The sequence below is a fragment of the Uloborus diversus genome, chromosome 4 (assembly GCF_026930045.1).
Source record: "Uloborus diversus isolate 005 chromosome 4, Udiv.v.3.1, whole genome shotgun sequence".
NCBI lineage: Eukaryota > Metazoa > Arthropoda > Arachnida > Araneae > Uloboridae > Uloborus > Uloborus diversus.
In genome coordinates, this window is record NC_072734.1 from 1,781,067 (window position 1) to 1,798,686 (window position 17,620).

At 33.9% G+C, this 17,620-nt stretch overlaps 1 protein-coding gene across 1 annotated transcript in view; it reads left to right on the forward strand.

The window, feature by feature from the left end:
* The window catches only part of LOC129219758 (chromatin remodeling regulator CECR2-like), a 74,188-nt gene that overhangs the window by 8,563 nt on the left and 48,005 nt on the right, over positions 1–17,620 (forward strand). Inside the window, exons 4-5 of the mRNA XM_054854051.1 lie at positions 2,189–2,366; positions 14,073–14,191. Coding sequence (XP_054710026.1) covers positions 2,189–2,366; positions 14,073–14,191 — 297 coding nt within the window. The remainder of the gene's footprint in view (positions 1–2,188; positions 2,367–14,072; positions 14,192–17,620) is intronic.

Below are 17,620 nucleotides of genomic sequence, written 5' to 3' on the forward strand. Positions count from 1 at the left end.
CACAATTATCATCATTTGGCAGGGTTGGTATAAAAACCATTTTTTTTACCCCTACCCCTGAAAAAAAAAACGTTTTTTTTTTGTTTACACTAGGTTTATTTGGTTTTAACACTATTTGCAAGAAAAAAATTATTTTAGGTAAATCATGAAGATTTTATCAATTAATTGCTTAAGAATGTTTAATATTCATATATGTACTTAATGTCTTCGTAATTAATTAAATAATCTTTACTAATAATGAAGCTGAAAGTCTCAGTCTGGATGTCTGGATCTCTGTGACGCGCACAGCGCCTAGACCGTTTGGCCGATTTTCATGAAATTTAGCACAAAGTTAGTTTGTAGCATGGGGGTGTGCACCTCGAAGCGATTTTTCGAAAATTCGATGTGGTTCTTTTTCTATTCCAATTTTAAGAACAAAAATATAAGATGGACAATTAAATTACGAAATTATCATAACATGGAACCGTAACATGAGCACAAGCCAATTGGCGAGAAAATTCAGTATACATTATTTGTAAATATACAGGCGAACCAAAAGACCTTTTAATTTTTCTATTACGGGCAAAGCCGTGCGGGTACCACTAGTTAAGAATAAAATCTTGTAATTTCATTTCCTCATGTAGAGATTTCTATAGGAGAATAATGTTTGAAAATCTTTATCTATTATAAAAAATACACTACGTAAATGGACCTTGGTATAAATAAATTCAGAGAAATATTTTACTGTGATAGTTCAGGCATTATTAGTTACAAATAACTAAGAATAAATTCTTGTAAATTAATTTCCTCATAATCATGGCTATCTACGATAAGTAAAAGTAAAATCACGCATTCATAAACATGGAAAGTATTTTTCAGTATCTACAAATGAATCACAAGTCTGATATACATTAACAGAACGTTAAAAATCAAAAGATCAGCACATATTTTGTTTTAAGATTTAAAAAAAAAGTTGCAAATCATGTAATTTATTTACTTAATGACAACTAATGAAGACTTTCATAAAAATTAATGTTTAATTCTTCCACCATTCATACATGACTTCTTTTTTTTTTTTTGAAAATTTGGCATTATATTTTTTATATAGCAAACTTGCATTATTTAAAAAATATAAGTTTTTTAATTTATTAAATTTGTAGTTCATCTAAAAAGCTTTGCTATGAACTTTGCGTCAATTAGATTTTACTCTTTGCAATAATCTGTAAAATTTGGAAACATTTGGGGGAAAAAGATGTTTTTCAAAAAACCATTTTTTAAAAAAAAACTAAATGTTTTTTTAAATTAAAAACCAACATGGTTTAAACCAAACAACTCTGTCATTCGGCGAAATTTGGAATTCTATTTAGCAAAATTATTATCATTAGATGAAATTTGGAGTTCAATCTGAAGAAATTTGGATTTCTTTTCGGTAAATTGAAAATTTCACCCCCCCCCAAAAGTTTAAATTCTGGGCGCCCTTAAATTATTTTAATGTGAATGCAGGGCCAGATTAAGGCATGAGCTCATTGGGCACAGAACCAGAACACCCAGGGTTGGCAAAACCCCGTTTTTTTTTTTTTAAAGCCCCTGGACCCAGGATTTTTTGAGGTTTTTTAAAATAAAACCCCCCAAAAAAATCCAACTAAAGCTGGTATCAGTTATCAAAGAGATTAATATAGCAGAAAATTACTTGAATAATTTGTAGTTTGTAATATTTTAGACAACTTGGATTTGTATTTGTAAATGTAAAATTCTTGATTTATGACATTACATGTTATGGTTATCAGTTATTACAATATATATGAGGGAAGAAAGTAATTATCCATTTATGTCCATTATTATTACAGGTAAACATAAACCAAATAAGCCATTTACTATATTAACTTGTTTTTGCTTTTGGAATGATGTATTTTAAATTAATAATTATACTAAATGCAGATAAATTTATGGTGTTAAATGGAAATGTTTTCACCTTTTCCAAAACAGATTGATATTTTCTATTTTAAATTGGCATAAAATTCAAATATTACTGTTAAACATTTCAAAAACAAATATTTGGTATTCAGCCTTGTATTTGGTTCAAATTTGAACCGAATGTTTAGTTTTTGGTATTGGATTGAATATGGCGTTTAGTGCATCTCTATCCTAAATAATATATTTTCTTAATGTAATGTTTTATTACGGACTGATTACATATTTTTTCTTCCAGAACTGAAAATTGGGAAGAAAAGTTGAAAGAACTTTTTGAAGACAACTGTGAAGATGAGGAAAATCCTTTGATGAATAACTGCTCATTTTACACTCTCACACCTAAAAATAAAGTAGAGATTTTGATGAAGTTATGTGAATTTCGATTAGATGCTGATGGAGCACTAGAAGACATAAAGGTTTATTTTATATACTTCTTAAGTACCACATGAAATCTTTATATTTAGCTTGAATAAGCCCAGCGGCGGATGGGGCAGCATGAACCGGCCGGCATTTACAGGCCAGCCGGCCCCTTAAGTCTTGCTCCTTGAAGAGGAGACGCTCCCCCCCCCCCACCCTTTAGGGTTTTTTTTTTTTCCAGATGTAAAAGAGCGGATGATACATCTTCTAGTTTTAGAAGGGAGTCACCATTAGAATTTGAAGATTCAAATTAGGAGAACTGCGTTTACGAATGCGGAGAAAAATAATCAATAATACGAACACCTGCATAGTAAAAAGTGTAATATTCCTGCTGATGATGGGGGCTTCAGGGGCCCTCCTCCGGAAATTTTTCAAAATTATAGCTTCAAAAACGTATTGTTAGACTTTTTAGATGATCTTGGCGATGTTTGCAGGAGGAGGTATTTGGAGAATTCTCCCCAAACTTTTTCAAAATCAGAGTTCTAAAACGTATATGTAAGCATGTTTGGAAACACTAGGGGGGGGGGAGAAGGGAAGGGGTTCAGGAATTCTTTCTAGCCAAAATTGCTCATTGAAGTTTCTAAAGCGCCTATTTTGGTGACAGTTGGCGCTTTTTGAGGGGAAGGCGATGTTTTTAAAAGTGTAATACAGTCAAACCCCTCTATAGCGAACCCGGGATATAGCGATCTCCCGGTTGTAGCGAACCTTTTAATTGGTCCGAACTGAAGCCCTATGTCATTAATACAATTCGATATGCTTATAACGATCCAGAAACACGAAAAAATCGGCTATAATGATCCTAAAATGTCTGATTTTTCAAGTTCTTCTTTGCACATGCCCCAATGAAATCCATTAGCAATTGTTCTCTCAGCAAACTCCATCTTCTACAATTCTCAACCCTTTTTCTAGGAAATCTCTAGTCCAAACCACATTCCTCATTTATTGTTCCTTGCAAGAGCAGCTGCTTCTTCAGGAGGGGGGGGGGGGGCGAGCTGGTTTTCAAGCTCCCTCAATTTTCTCAACTGGTTTTAGTCAGAGGACGAGATTATTGGTCACTTGTGCGTTTGCTCTGATTTTTAGTTTAATTTCCACTGCGGATAATCGTGTGAACTAGGTAGAAATCATCATGGCCAGGCGAAATAAAGGCAAAGCATTTTCTGTTGAAGAAAATGTGCAATTAATTCGCAAATTAGAAAGTGGTGAAACCCAATCCTCACTTTGCAAAAAATTTTCGCTCTCAAAATCTACTGTAGCCACTATTTGGCAGAACCGTGATGCAATTGTTTCTGCCTATGAAACAAACATAAACGGCTGTAAAAAAAATGCGAAAAGCAGTAAGGGAAAATGTAGACAAAGCGTTATTTAAGTGGTTCACTCTGCAGAGGAACAGAAATGTACCGATAACGGGAGCCATTCTGCAGGCAAAGGCAAATGAATTTGCCGAACATTTTAATGAAAAAGGGTTTGTCTGTTCTAACGGGTGGTTGGATAGATTCAAGAAACAGCACAACATAACGAGTGGAAAAGTTGTGGGTGAAGCTGTAAGTGTGTGCTCTTCTGATGTGAAGGATTGGATGCAAAATGTGTGGCCGGACATCATTCGAGATTACGACGAAAAGGATATTTTTAACGCCGACGAAGCGGGCTTATTTTATAAGCTGACTCCAAATCAAACATTGAAGTTAAAAGGTGAAAAATGTGTCGGCGGAAAACACTCTAACACACGGATAACCACTTATTTGTGCTAACATGACTGGCTCTGAAAAACGAAAGTTGATGGTTATTGGAAAATCGAATAAACCCAGGTGCTTTAAAAACGTGAAGAAACTCTCTCTAGTTTATAAATCAAACAAAAAATCTGGGGTCCATTTCTGCTGCAAAAGCAGCTGTAAATATTTTGAACAATTTTTTTGTGACTGAAAACATTGACAAACATATTGTGGACTCTTTTGCAGTAGTTGAGAAAAAAATTGATATGTATATAAAATCCAAAAGTTTTCAACCGAAAATGTCTTTCTTCCATGCTACTGATAAATAAAAAAAAGTAAAATTTTAATTTGCTTATTATTGAGTAAAATATAGTTACTAGTTATTTCTAAAACTTAATTTTATTACCCTAACTACTAATTAAGTCATTGTGCAATTATGATGATTATTATTGTAAAATATTACCGAATTTTGACTTTTTTTTGGAAAATCGGATGTAGCGAACCCCCGGTTATAGCGATCTCTCAAGTTGGCCCGTTGAGGGTTCGTTATAGCAGGGTTTGACTGTATTCGTGTAGATGTTGGGGGGTTTGGGGGCACTCCCCTGGAAAATTTTTGAAACTATAGCTTCAAAAACGTATTGTTATATTATTTTTAGATGACCTTGGGTGATATTAGCGGGAGGAGGTTTTGGAGAATTCTCCCAAAACTTTTTCAAAATCAAAGCTTTAAAATGCATGTGTAAGTAATGTTTGGAAACACTGGGGAGAAAGGAGGGCGTGCAGGAATTCTTTCTAGGCAAAATCTCCCCAATTGAAGTTCTCGATGCGCCTAATTTAGGTTACAATTGACACTCTTTGGGGGGGAGGGTGATGTTTTTTGAAACTGAAGTTCTTCAACAAGTTTGTTACCGATAGATGTCCCCCCCTCCCCAGGTATCTCAAAGTCTTATGTGCAATAACGGTTTTGTGTGCGTGATGGGGAACTTTTCACGCGATATCGCGTGAAAAGGTAATGTATATTTTCAATGAACGTTTTTAAACTATCTTTGACAATGTTAATGATAATAAAGATCCGACCCCCCCCCCCCCCCCTCTGGGAATTTTTTTAAATTGGTTGTCTTAAAAATGCATTCTAGATGATCTTAGGTAGTGTAAGGGAAAAAGACTCGAGGATGTTCTCTAGGAATTATTTCGTAACTGGAATCTAAAGAAAAGGATTGTAGGTCTTCTTTAATAACGTAAAAGGGGACCGACAATTCTTGGAAATTGAAGCTAAAAAACGTTATTTTCGTCGACTTTCAATGACGTGAGGGGGACAGGCGAGCGTGTTGGGCGCGAAAGGTTGTCGAAGTTAGCTTTTAAAATGCAGTTTTTGACGATCTTTGGTAATTTTAGTCGGTAAAGCTGTTCTGCGACCTTCCTTCGGTAATTTTTCGAAATTTGAATTCTAAAACACAGTCGTAGATGATATTCACTGATGTTACCAAGGGTTCGAGGGCTCTTCTTAGAAATCTTTTCGGAATTGAAGCCCTAAAAATGAAATTTCAGACCATCTTTGGTGATACAAGGGGGAGGAGAGATTCGATGACCTCTGAAAATTTTCTAAATTTAGATCTAAAAACGAAATTTAAAATTATCCTTAAAGATGGGGTGGAGGTGCTTCTGCAGGATTTGGGTGATCCCTTTCCTGGAAGCTTTTCGAATTTTAAGTCCTAAATACAAGATGTAGGCCATCTTTCGTAACGATAGGCAATAGGAGATGGGACTGGGTTCTGATTTAGAAACTTTCCCTGCACTCTTTCAAAATAAAAGTTTTAAAACTCGTTTTTAATCTACCTAGGAGGCGTAAAATGAATCTCATCAAAACAACCCTGTTGTAAAAATTTCCCCGCCAAGAAAACCTTTAACTTTTCCGCACAAAAAAGAAAACCTGCATCCTAAACCCAAAAACCCTCATCCATAAAAAGGTATATCTAGTTTGTCCGCCAAGTATCTGCCAAACTATCATCCTCCCTCTTCTCCTTTTTCATCACAGCTACTTCCATTAGAACCTCCTCCCACCTTCAACTCCTCAGAAATGTGGATAGATCTTTTAAATTGTTTATCTTGTTCGGCGGGAAGCTTTTTGCTCACCAAGCAACCACTTCACTTTGAAAAGCTTCCCGCCAAACAAGATAAACAATTTAAAAGATCTACCCATATTTCTGAGGAGTTGAAGGTGGGAGGAGGTTCTAATGGAAGTAGCTGTGATGAAAAAGGAGAAGAGGGAGGATGATAGTTTGGCAGATACTTGGCGGACAAACTAGATATCATACCTTTTTATGGCTGAGGGTTTTTGGGTTTAGGATGCAGGTTTTCTTTTTTGTGAGGAAAAGTTAAAGGTTTTCTTGGCGGGGAAATTTTTACAACAGGGTTGTTTTTGATGAGATATCACATCTTTTTGCATTGATATTATTACTTTGTCTGTATTTTTAGAATTGAGAACTTCTAGTTGGAAAATTTTCAATTGAAACAACGCTGTTTTGTGTTTTTAAGGAACAATAATGGCTAGCCTAATTTTACGTCAAGTTATTTTCTGACTATTAAGATTCTATGTTCATTTTGCGAGAATTGAGCGGTTTAAATTTTATTGCAATCCTTGTATCCTCTCTGTTGCAAAGAAAACTTCTTGGATAATAAAATACTATATTTTAAATTATATTGTTTTCTAGTATTTTAAAACTTCGCAATAAATTCTATTAGTTTCTTTATTTGACAGATTATTCAACATTTTCCTTGAAGGTTTCTTTAAATGTTTTACAGCTTAAGGGCTATTTTAATCTAGCTTTTCACTTTTTGTTTAATTACATTTTATCTTAAATCGTGTGTGCGAAATTTCAGCTTGATTCCTTTTTTCGTCTCGGCTGTAGCCCTGCCAAAGAAAGCGAAAACTTTTTGGAACAGTGATTTTATAACTTTAATACCTCCTCCCTCTGATGGTCCAGGGGATTGTATTTTGGTTTACGGCGTCAGTGGCCACTAGAGATTGAGTGTACCAAAAATCAACTCCGGGGGTCTTCATGGGGCTGAGATACAGAGAGGTGAAAAACCCAAAAAACGCCAACTTGTTCGGTCGTGTAATCTTGTTTTTGGTCGCTTTTATTTTCTTTCGTCTTTGGCGGTGGATTTGCTTTCTGTTGACTGCTGACGTTTGGTTTCCTTGGCGGGGCGGGACGCTCCCGTGTCCCGTGATGGTAGGGCTCGAGGATCTTTCTCCCTTCCGCATTCTTTGCTGACTCCCTATCATTTTATTAAATTATTGATACAAATGTTATGGGAAAACCTCCCCGCAGTATTTCTTTTCCAAAACCATTTTAGTTCTTTGGTTTTTTCATAGTGAAATTTTCAATTTCCAACCTGTTCTTTGAATTTGTTTGAAATTAAAGTTTTTGCGATTCGTTAAAATGATCTTTTAACATTTTGGACTGATGTGGTACTTTTCAGTGACACCGTAGATCTTCTCCCAACTTTATTTTATTTTAAATATCCACCATCTAGAATATCTTAATAAAGTTTTATTGTATTTTCGATTTATGCATTCAAACGCTTGGTATTCATTACAATATTTTAAATCTCCCCTACTGCACTTTAACTTTTTTTTGTTTAACGCATGCCCCTATGAAACTGCCATAATTATTAATCTATTCATTTATTGTACTAAGTTGAAACATGTCATAGGTTTGTACTATGTACTGAATACTTTTTTCGTTGAAAAAAAATTTCTTAATCTGTCAGAATGTCCCGAAAAATTTCAGCTGCTTTTATTTAGGTAAATTATAATAAAGAACCGTGAATGTTCCTAAATAATATTCAAAGGTTTAATTGTTTAATATTCAAGGGTTGCATTTTCTTTCAAAATTTTGATGAAAAATACCTTTTTGTTACGGGAATTCCACTTGGTATTATGTTACTACTATTTTTTTTTTTTTTCAAATACTGAGAACGTTTTCTTTCTTTTCTTTTATTTTGTTCATCCCTAATTTAAAATTGGCATCTTCGGTTCTACGCCTTCCCTGGCGACGGCCCTGCCTTTACGTGTTCATTGTCCCCTACAGACTATTATTACAGACAGCTGTTAGGGTAATAGAAGGTCCTAGACAGTTATGCAACAAAGTTATCTTATCGGCCGACCGATGAATCTACAGACACACAGTAAAATATCTGATTGCTCACAGCATAAGTTTGCGGAGTTTTTTTTTTTAATTTTGTAACTATTACTTTTTTAGCAGAGATTTTCTTAAAAGTCGTTTAGAAATATGCCGGGTTATTATGAAATTTTCAGAGATTTTTTTTTTTTTAAACTAGGAAAAGAATGAAAGAAAAGAAATATCGTTTTTTTTTTTTTTTGAACTATTTAATTGAAAGATTCAGTGCGGCCCCAACAGAGACGGCCCACCGGGCATTTGCCCGGCTGCCCGCCGGGCCCATCCGCCACTGAATAAGCCCATAGGGAGAATTTCAGTTTGGGAATTAGTAATGCTACGAATATTCAGCCTATTTGGCTTCTGCTGAACATTTAGCCGTTCAATGCTGTGCAAAAATGTTTTATTTACATGCATTGAAAGTTAAATAATTTTTATTCATGCTTAACTGGCTTTTATTATTAAATCTTGTTATACTACAGTTAATTGCCATTTTTAAGGATATACTTCAGTAATGAATAATAATTAAAAATATTTTTGACTATCTATTAACACAATCAAAATGAAACTTTCGCATAAAGCTGAAAAACAAAATATTTTTTCTCTCCTATTAGGAACGTTGATATTTATTTTGTCTTGTGAAAATAATTCTAATACATAAAGAATTTAAGTAGATGAATCAAAAATAAATCATGCATTAAAAAAAGGCTAGTTTTTTTTAACTGTCAGAATGAAATATGTATTGAAAGTGAATGATATATTCCCCACCTCCCAAATCTCTTACTTTTTCATTATTGAATATGGTAATTTAAAGTACAATAATATCCGTTAATGTTATGATTTCTTACATAACATTTTCAAAAATATTCTTTGTAATGTTGACCATTTTAGATCATAGAACAGGTATCTGCTATGGGCACATTTTTCGCAAAATGTGAAAATATCTCAATTGCGGAAATAAAACAGAATTTTCGCTTTTTTGCTCAAATAAAAAGTAAATTAAATTTAAAAACAGAGGAGGCAAGCATGGTAATAGTCTTTTAAATTTTAGCTAAAATGTTTAAATTACTGTTAAGTTCAACAATACTTAGTCTTATCCTGCATTACGTCCCCCTAATAACTGCAATAACTACGTTATTAGGGGGAGGTGACTGCAATGTTCTAAAAACCAAACTTGTGTTTTCTTAATAGTAAGCATAATCCAAGATTTTTTGTTTTACGTTTAAAGCTGTTGCATAGCTACCAACTTGTACGATTTAGCCATACGTTGTAAGATTTGCAGAAGTTTTGTACAATTATATGACAGATTTGTAAATTTTTAGATTTTTGGTTTTAATTTTACGATCAAGTGCAAATCGTTGAAGTTTTCTTTTACTTCCAGCACTTTTGAGAGCAGAAAAACTAATGTTTTGAACAAGTTTTTGATAATTTTTGAAAGCTTTGAAGTCCGCAACTTTTCAAAGTTCAAGTTCAAAGAAATAAAATTTTATTTAGTTACTTATGTTTAAATTTATGTTTTTTTTTTTTTTTTTTTTTTTTTTGCTTACAAAAGCACAGATCTAGTCAAGGTAAGGTATGAAAATATTATAATACTTTAAATTTTAATACTTTGCTTTATGATGGTCAAAAAAGGGTAGAAATATAGCCACCTTGCACATTGTAAGATTTTTTAAGCTGGCATGTTTGCAGTGTTGGGCTTGAAAGCCTTTATTCAGTATCTTGGAGCGCTTTTAATTTAATTACAAATGTTAAAGTATTTTTTGAAACTTACCTCCGATATGTTTTTGCCACTCCGCGTCTTGTGTCCCAGCGGCGGATAACTGAAATTGATTCGGGCATGATCGTGCAACATCGGAATCATCCTATGACGTAACACCCGATGGTTGAGATGTTTTTGGCTACTTTGAGCCGAAAAAACGAATAGAAAGATTGTTAAATCACTCAATCAGGAATAGTTGAGATGTATATCTCCAATGCAAAGTAGGGTGTGTCATGGGATGACGTATCGCGGTCATAGAACGTATAAATAGATTGATCGAAATATTTTCGGTGCTCACTTTATTGTTTGTGTTTACTCCCCATTGGCATCTTGCCATTTTTTGTTGACCAATCAGGGATTGGTCTTTGAAGGTTTGGCAACCGTGCTAGGTTGTTGATGGAAGTTGCGGCGCGCTCGAGCCGTTGATGATGCAACGTTTTTGAATTCAAGCAGGGCTTGAGATAAGTTTTATTCAGTGTTAATTGTTGTTTAAGAATGTTCTAAATTACTCCTTTTTATGGAGGGAAAAATGTCAACATTGCTGAAGATATTCGCGGGAGATGTAGTTCATTGCAACTAGGCCTAACACTTAAACTTGGCCAATACCTGGATTGATTTACCGGTGCTCCTATGGTGGTGTGGGACTGTCATCAGTTTGAAATCATCGATGTCCTTCAGAGTGACCTTCATGATTGGATTTCCTAGACGTTCCAACCATAATTCCAGAAGGTTCCGGTGTGATTCCTGTGGGTGCACAAGTTTGTGTTCCGGTATTTGAAAAGGTTCTTCTAGAACTAAGCAAGCCTATCGGCCGGTGAATGATGGAACAGTTTTCTTCGATTACACTTGGTCAAGAATTCTTCAACAATGTAAACATGCGCAATTAGCGCAGGAAGGTGACATTTTACAATTTTTTCTAAAATGTTTCGCGTTTTTCTAAAAGTGTTTATTTAACAATTTAACTTTGAAATTTCTGTGATTATTGGGGGGTTTTTTACAATCTAAATTATTTTTGGTATTTAACAAATGTTTATTGTTGTATACTGTGATATTTTAATAAATGTTATTTATTTAAAATTACTTTGAGTATGTTTTATTTCTTACTGGCAGACTGCACGGCTTTTTGATGTTGGGGTTCTGTAAACCTTTTATTTAGTTCTATGAACTTAAGGTAAAGACAAATTTCCCAACACGCAGCTACGAGGTGCGGCTAGAAAAAAACCGAACTAGCACAGGTGAAACAATAAAACGAATGCAATAAGGCTGAAAGTCGCCTGGCCTGTAAGGTGACTCTTGCTCCGCCTGCTGCTCGAGTTTCATCTGCCTCCTGCACTCAGTCTGCCTGTGGCGTCTGTTCTAAGTAGTTGACGTTTTGTCTGTGCGTCGGAAAAATGTTGAGTGTACAGAAAGAACAGCGTGTTAACATCAAATTTCTTTTCAAACTTGAAAATCTGCAAGTGAAACGTTTGTAATGTTGCAACAAGTTTACGGCGATGATTGTTTATCGCGAACACAAGTGTTTAAGTGGTTTAAACGATTTAAAGATGGTCGCGAAGACACAAGTGATGACGCTCGCACTGGCAGACCATTGTCAGCAAAAACTGATGCAAACATTGAAAAAATCAGTAAACTTGTTCGAGAAGATCGCCGTTTAACAATCAGAGCAATGTCTGAGTTGACAGGAATTGACAAGGAAAGTGTTAGGCAGATTCTTCATGAAAGTTTCAACATGAACAAAGCGTGTGCAAAAGTGTCTCACAATTGAACAGAAGGAACGCCGAAGAATGATTTGTTCTGACATCCTGGAAAACATTGAAAGAGATCCCACCTTTTTACAAAATGTTATTACTTGTGATGAATCGTGGTTTTATACTTACGATCCCGAAACTAAACGCCAGTGAATGCATTGGAAATCTGATTCTCCACGACAAAAAAAAGTACGAATGTCAAAATCGAAATTCCAGGCAATGATGATTTTTTTTTTTATGTCAAAGGGATTGTACACATTGATTGGGTACCAGAGGGACAAACAGTGAATCAGCATTATTACATTAGGTCCTGACTACCCTACGTGAGCGAGTACGGAGAAAACGGAACAATTTGTGGAAAAAAAAGACATGGATCCTGCACCAAGACAATGCCCCAGCTCACAATGCGTTGTCAGTGAAGACGTTTTTAGCCAATCACAACATTCCCATCTTAGACCATCCACCCTATTCACCTGATTTGGCCCCCTGTGATTTTTTTTCTTTTCCCTAAAGTCAAGTCAGCTTTGAAAGGAACTAGATTTGAGAGTGTTGAAGCAGTAAAAGAAAAAGCGACGGAAGTAATGTATGGACTTACCGAAAATGATCTGCAGCATTGCTATGAACAGTGGAAAATTCGTATGGAGCGGTGTATAGACCGAGGAGGAGAGTACATTGAAGGAGATAACATCAAATTGTAAATAATGGAAAATAAAATTTTTTTATAGCATCAGTTCGGTTTTTTCTAGCCACACCTCGTATGCTGTTGTAGATGAAATTTGATTTTTTTTCAACTGGAGATGAAACACAATGAGGCATTTAAAAAGATATGAGAATGTGTCACATTTTAGCATTTTTCTAAAATTTTTCTCCCAAATTGAGCTTTTATGCTAAAGAACTTTTGAATCCAGCTTAATCCCTGTCATAGAATAAAGTTTTTTTTTCTGTACAAAGATTAATGCTAAACAAATTGTTTAGCATTTTTAATAGATAGATCTTTTACTATTTTTCCAGTAAAAGTTACTAGATTTATAACAGTCTAGTGGTACTCGCACGACTTTGCCCATAATAGAAAAATTAAAAGGTCTTTTGGTTCGCCTGTATATTAACAAATAATGTATGGTGAATTTTCTCGCCGATGGGCTTATACCCATGTTACGGTTCCACGCTATGATAATTTCGTATCTCGCCAATTGGCTTGTGCCTATGTTACGGTTCCACGTTATGATAATTTCGTAATTTACTGGTCCATCTTATGATAGTTTTGTTCTTAAAATTGGAATAGAAAAAGAACCACATTGAATTTTCGAAAAATCGCTTCGAGGTGCACATTCCCATGCTACAAACTAACTTTGTGCCAAATTTCATGAAAATCGGCCAAACGATCTAGGCGCTATGTGCGTCACAGAGATCCAGACATCCTCTGGACATCCAGACAGAGAGACTTTGAGCTTTATTATTAGTAGAGAAGTGTTCGTTACATTTGGTTCATGTAGTGATCATCTGATTCTGCAAGGTACCTGGTCATTTAGCATTGGATAGGAAATTTTATTCTCACCACTATGTTTTTTCACTTTGAGCTGAGGTTTCTGCCAAGGCTACACTTTAGAAAAACTTGAAATTTTGTTAAAATATTCCTGCCAAGTTTGAAAAAGTGGAACAATTATGCAAGAAATATTTTGTTCAGACTCTTCTGGTTTGATGCTGATATTTTTAACAGGCTATTAATTTCAATTTCATTGCTGTGTCCTTTGCTTGAATTTCAATGAAAGAAACAACTTTGAATATGGTATCAAAAACAGTTGCAATGTAATGTTCATGGTCTTAAATTGATAAAAATTGCTTCTCCAAGTTTTGTCCAAGAGAACCTGTGATGCACATGCGCTAATGATGTCTGTGGATTAATCTAAATGAAATAAGTTTTTCTATCAGAATAATCTCAGAAGTTGTATTTTCTCATTGTGAAATTTGGTTTGTTCTGCTAATTTTGACAAATCTATATACAATAGAAATTTATGCAATGCGATTCCATTCTGAATCACTGCAGTTTATTTAAATGTTTCTCTCATTTATTTGGCAAGCTTTATAAAATAATTTCGCTGAGACAAAAAAAAAAAACTTAGTTTAGTAGCTAAAATGTAGAACTCTGATACTCAAGAACTGTTGCAAAGAATATAGATTCTTCTTTTTGGTAATTTTTCTACCAAATATGGCAGAATATTTTTAAAGTTTTAGCTGATGTGACCAAATTTTTAAACATTTTTCTCAAAATTATTTTTGAAATCTTTAATAATATGTATTAAACTATTAGGACATACCATCTGAGGACATGCAAGCAAAATGCATCGGTAAAGACGGCCATAATAACTCATATTGGTACTTCTGTGATGAAAGGTTATATAAAGAAAAAAATTCTGACAAAGTTGACATGTAAGTTTTAGTTTTTTTTTTACAATAAATTGTTCTGATTTTATGGTTAGTTTTGAAAACTTTGCTTCAAAATATTTTGTGTTTGATTCATATTGAAAATAAATGTAAAAACTTAGTGTTGAACATAAACTCTCCTTAATTTTTAAATAAATCGAAGTTTTGTAAAGGAATTATGAATACAGTAGAGTCTTGAAAATCTGAGGTAATTGGGGCTCGCCCCAGCTTGGATTACTGAAAACTCGGATTTTCTGGAAAATTATTTCGACTACCTAAGGACATGCGCTCTTTACTTCCTTACGGTATAAAGAGGAAATATTGTAGTCTCCTTTAAAAATTTATCACTCAAATATCACCATAAAATTATGTTTTAATTAACCCTAAACGAGTTTTGATGTCTGCACGTTCTTCTGTGTAAACTTGAGACGTCAAACAAAAACTTCCCTTTGATCGTCCTCGAATAAGTTTTGATGAGTTTTTTCATGACATTTGTTTTTATGCGTGAACATACGTACCTCGCATACTACAAAAACGTTAGTCATAGAAGGGTAAAATTTCATATATACACTTCGTACAGCGTCAAATTTTGCACTTCCCTTTTAAATTGCAATCGGAAATTCCAAAAAAACTGTTCGTCCTTTGAGGCAAAACAATGTTTTAGGACATGCAAGCAAAATGCATCGGTAATTTTAAAATATTATTATAATTAAATTTAATTTCAAGTTATTTTTTGTACCAGCCAATTTCCTACTTTCTCCAAGGCTTCCTTAATCCATCTCTAACAGTCAAAGAATATTTCATGTCACTTGGCAAATGTTATTGACCTAAACCTTTCAATTTCTTTTTATTACCTTGTTGTATATTGTTAGGAAAGTTCTACTTCGCAAAATATTTCAATTTTCAGATAAAAACATATTTGTCTATAAAAGTATACCTTAAAAACAATAACAAAGCACTTCGGATTAAGCAGAACCTCGGATTTTTGAGACTCGGATTTTCGAGACTCTACTGTAATTACTTTTGTGTTCACCATGTAGTTTTCGAAGCCTAACTTGATAAGACATGCCTTTCAAATAAAAATTGCTGGCTGCGAAAATGTATAATTGTTGTGGTTATATTTTGTTTATTGCTTTCAACAATTTATATAGCAGTTATGAATCACTGAAACGCACCAAGTGCTGCTGAAAAAGGAACCTCTTTTCAAGTATAAGTATTATTAACTTCTTGAAAATTTTAAAAATATGCATTGAAAGTGGCTCTTTAAATGCTCTTTGATTTAAATTGAAAAAAGAAGTGTTCATGTATTGAAATTTAATTTTTTCCCTCTTATGTATCATTTCTATATCAGTCTTATTTAACTTGCATTTAACAAACTATGTTGAGAGATATTATTTCAATCTAACGCTTTTTCAATGTTGGTAAACAGTTACTGAGTCCCCAGTATATAAATTCTTTTAGGCAAAGTTGTGATTTTTTGAATCAAAAGATGTATGCATTAAGCTCTTGATCTTTTAGTAAAATAGTTTGATTTTTTCCATTCATGGTTTGCATTTTATTTTTTATCCAAGCAAATTTCATTAATTTTATCGTAAACAATTGTTTGCTGTTTATTTTATTTTCTAACGTAACACTTTAATGAATTTCTCTCAAACCATATATTTTTGGGCACATCCGAAATCGACAAAAATCACTTAGTGTCTGTCCTTATGTCATAGTTCCATGCCGGTTGATGTAGGGAAATGTATAATCAACCCTGTAAGTATAAAAATTAACTTTTAAAAATGTTTCTTTCGTACAAAATGTAACAGAACAATAAATCAACTAAAAAGTTGAATATCTAAAAGTTAGCAATTATGTTTTTTGTAATTGTTTCAAAGTTCGTGTCATGTCACTGTGTGGTTTCAAACATTTGCAACATAAACTGTTAGAAAGCACATTTAGTGTTGCCTTAAAGCAACCATAAGACATCTAATTCCAGAAACACCATTAAGATAAGATAAATAAATACCTTTGTGCTGAACAGTCAAGTAAGAAAAAACGTCAAAAAAGCACAAATTGCAGATTACTACAGACACATGTTTCGGCGTTACAGGGAATGCCCTTTTCAATGCATGCATCCGGCAAAAGCTTTTGTCGGATGTCTTTTCATAAGCTCATTACATTTTGCATTGAAAAAGGCGTTCCCTGTAACGCCGAAACACGTGTCTGCAGTAATCTGCAATTTGTGCTTTTTTGACGTTATTTTTTCTTACTTTAACATTAAGATATCCTACTGTAGCGATATGTTAAAAATAGTGCACATCTTTTCCGTCCCCGTCCTTTTCCAATTCATCCTTAGGAAACGTTTTTTATAGAATTGATCATTATTATGGTCTTCACTGTTTTCATGTATTTCACTCCTCCAAAATGAATTTCATTCCTCTGAAAAATATAGAGATTTTTCAAGTCTTGAAAAAAAAAAGTAAAGTAGAACTCGGATTTTTTACGTGTTTAGCCAGACTAGTGGTAAAAACCCACCAAAAGGAAAACATAAAATCGGGGGAGGATTAAAAATCAAAGCATATTATTTATGAATTGCCTTTCCTACTGGGCTTCTAGAAAGAAACTAATTTTTACTTATGTTTTGTTTTCAAATAGTTTCATTTATAGAATGTTCTATAAGATTTTTTAAAAATTAATTTTGCTTCTTGGTTTGCATTTGCAAATAAATTTGTTTTGGTTTTATGCTTTGACAATAAAGACACAGAAAGGATGCTAGAATGGCTGCAAACAGCTAAGAAACAAATTTATCTTGAAATAAAGTTTATGTGAGTCTTATAGCGTAAATATGATTTAGATCTGTTATAAGAAAAATGTTCTAAACAGAATATTTGAAAAAGGGTAACTTAAAGTATGGAACATTTTAACATTACCGGTGTACAATTTTTTACGGATCAAAAGAAAATGACGTTGAATGTGGCATAACATTTGAAACGGAGTCAAACCTCCCAATAGCGGACACCGTCAGGACCCAAGTTTTTGTCCATTAACAGGGAGTGTCCGCTATTGGGGAGCCTGAATTAACAATGACATTTTAATTTAGTATTTTAAACCTACACATACAATGTAAAATTCTAAATTAATGAGTAGCGCTTATATAAGTGTTCTTACCCAATAAGTAAGTAATCCGTTGAATCTTCCAGGAAAATAAAATAGGAAGGCATTTGTAAATTGTTTCCCCTAGCTGAACAAAACCAGTCAAGGACAATGATATCAATGTCGTTGATTTTCAGCACCTTTTTTGTTTTAGATGGTAGTAAAATGTAACCCAATCGGCAACTTTTTACTCCCGCTGACAATACTGTGCCAATTCCTGCTCAGCGTCTGGAGGGAAAGGACGCAGCATTAGATTTTGGACGTTCGTCTCCCAAAATCTAGTAGGGGGAGAAAGGA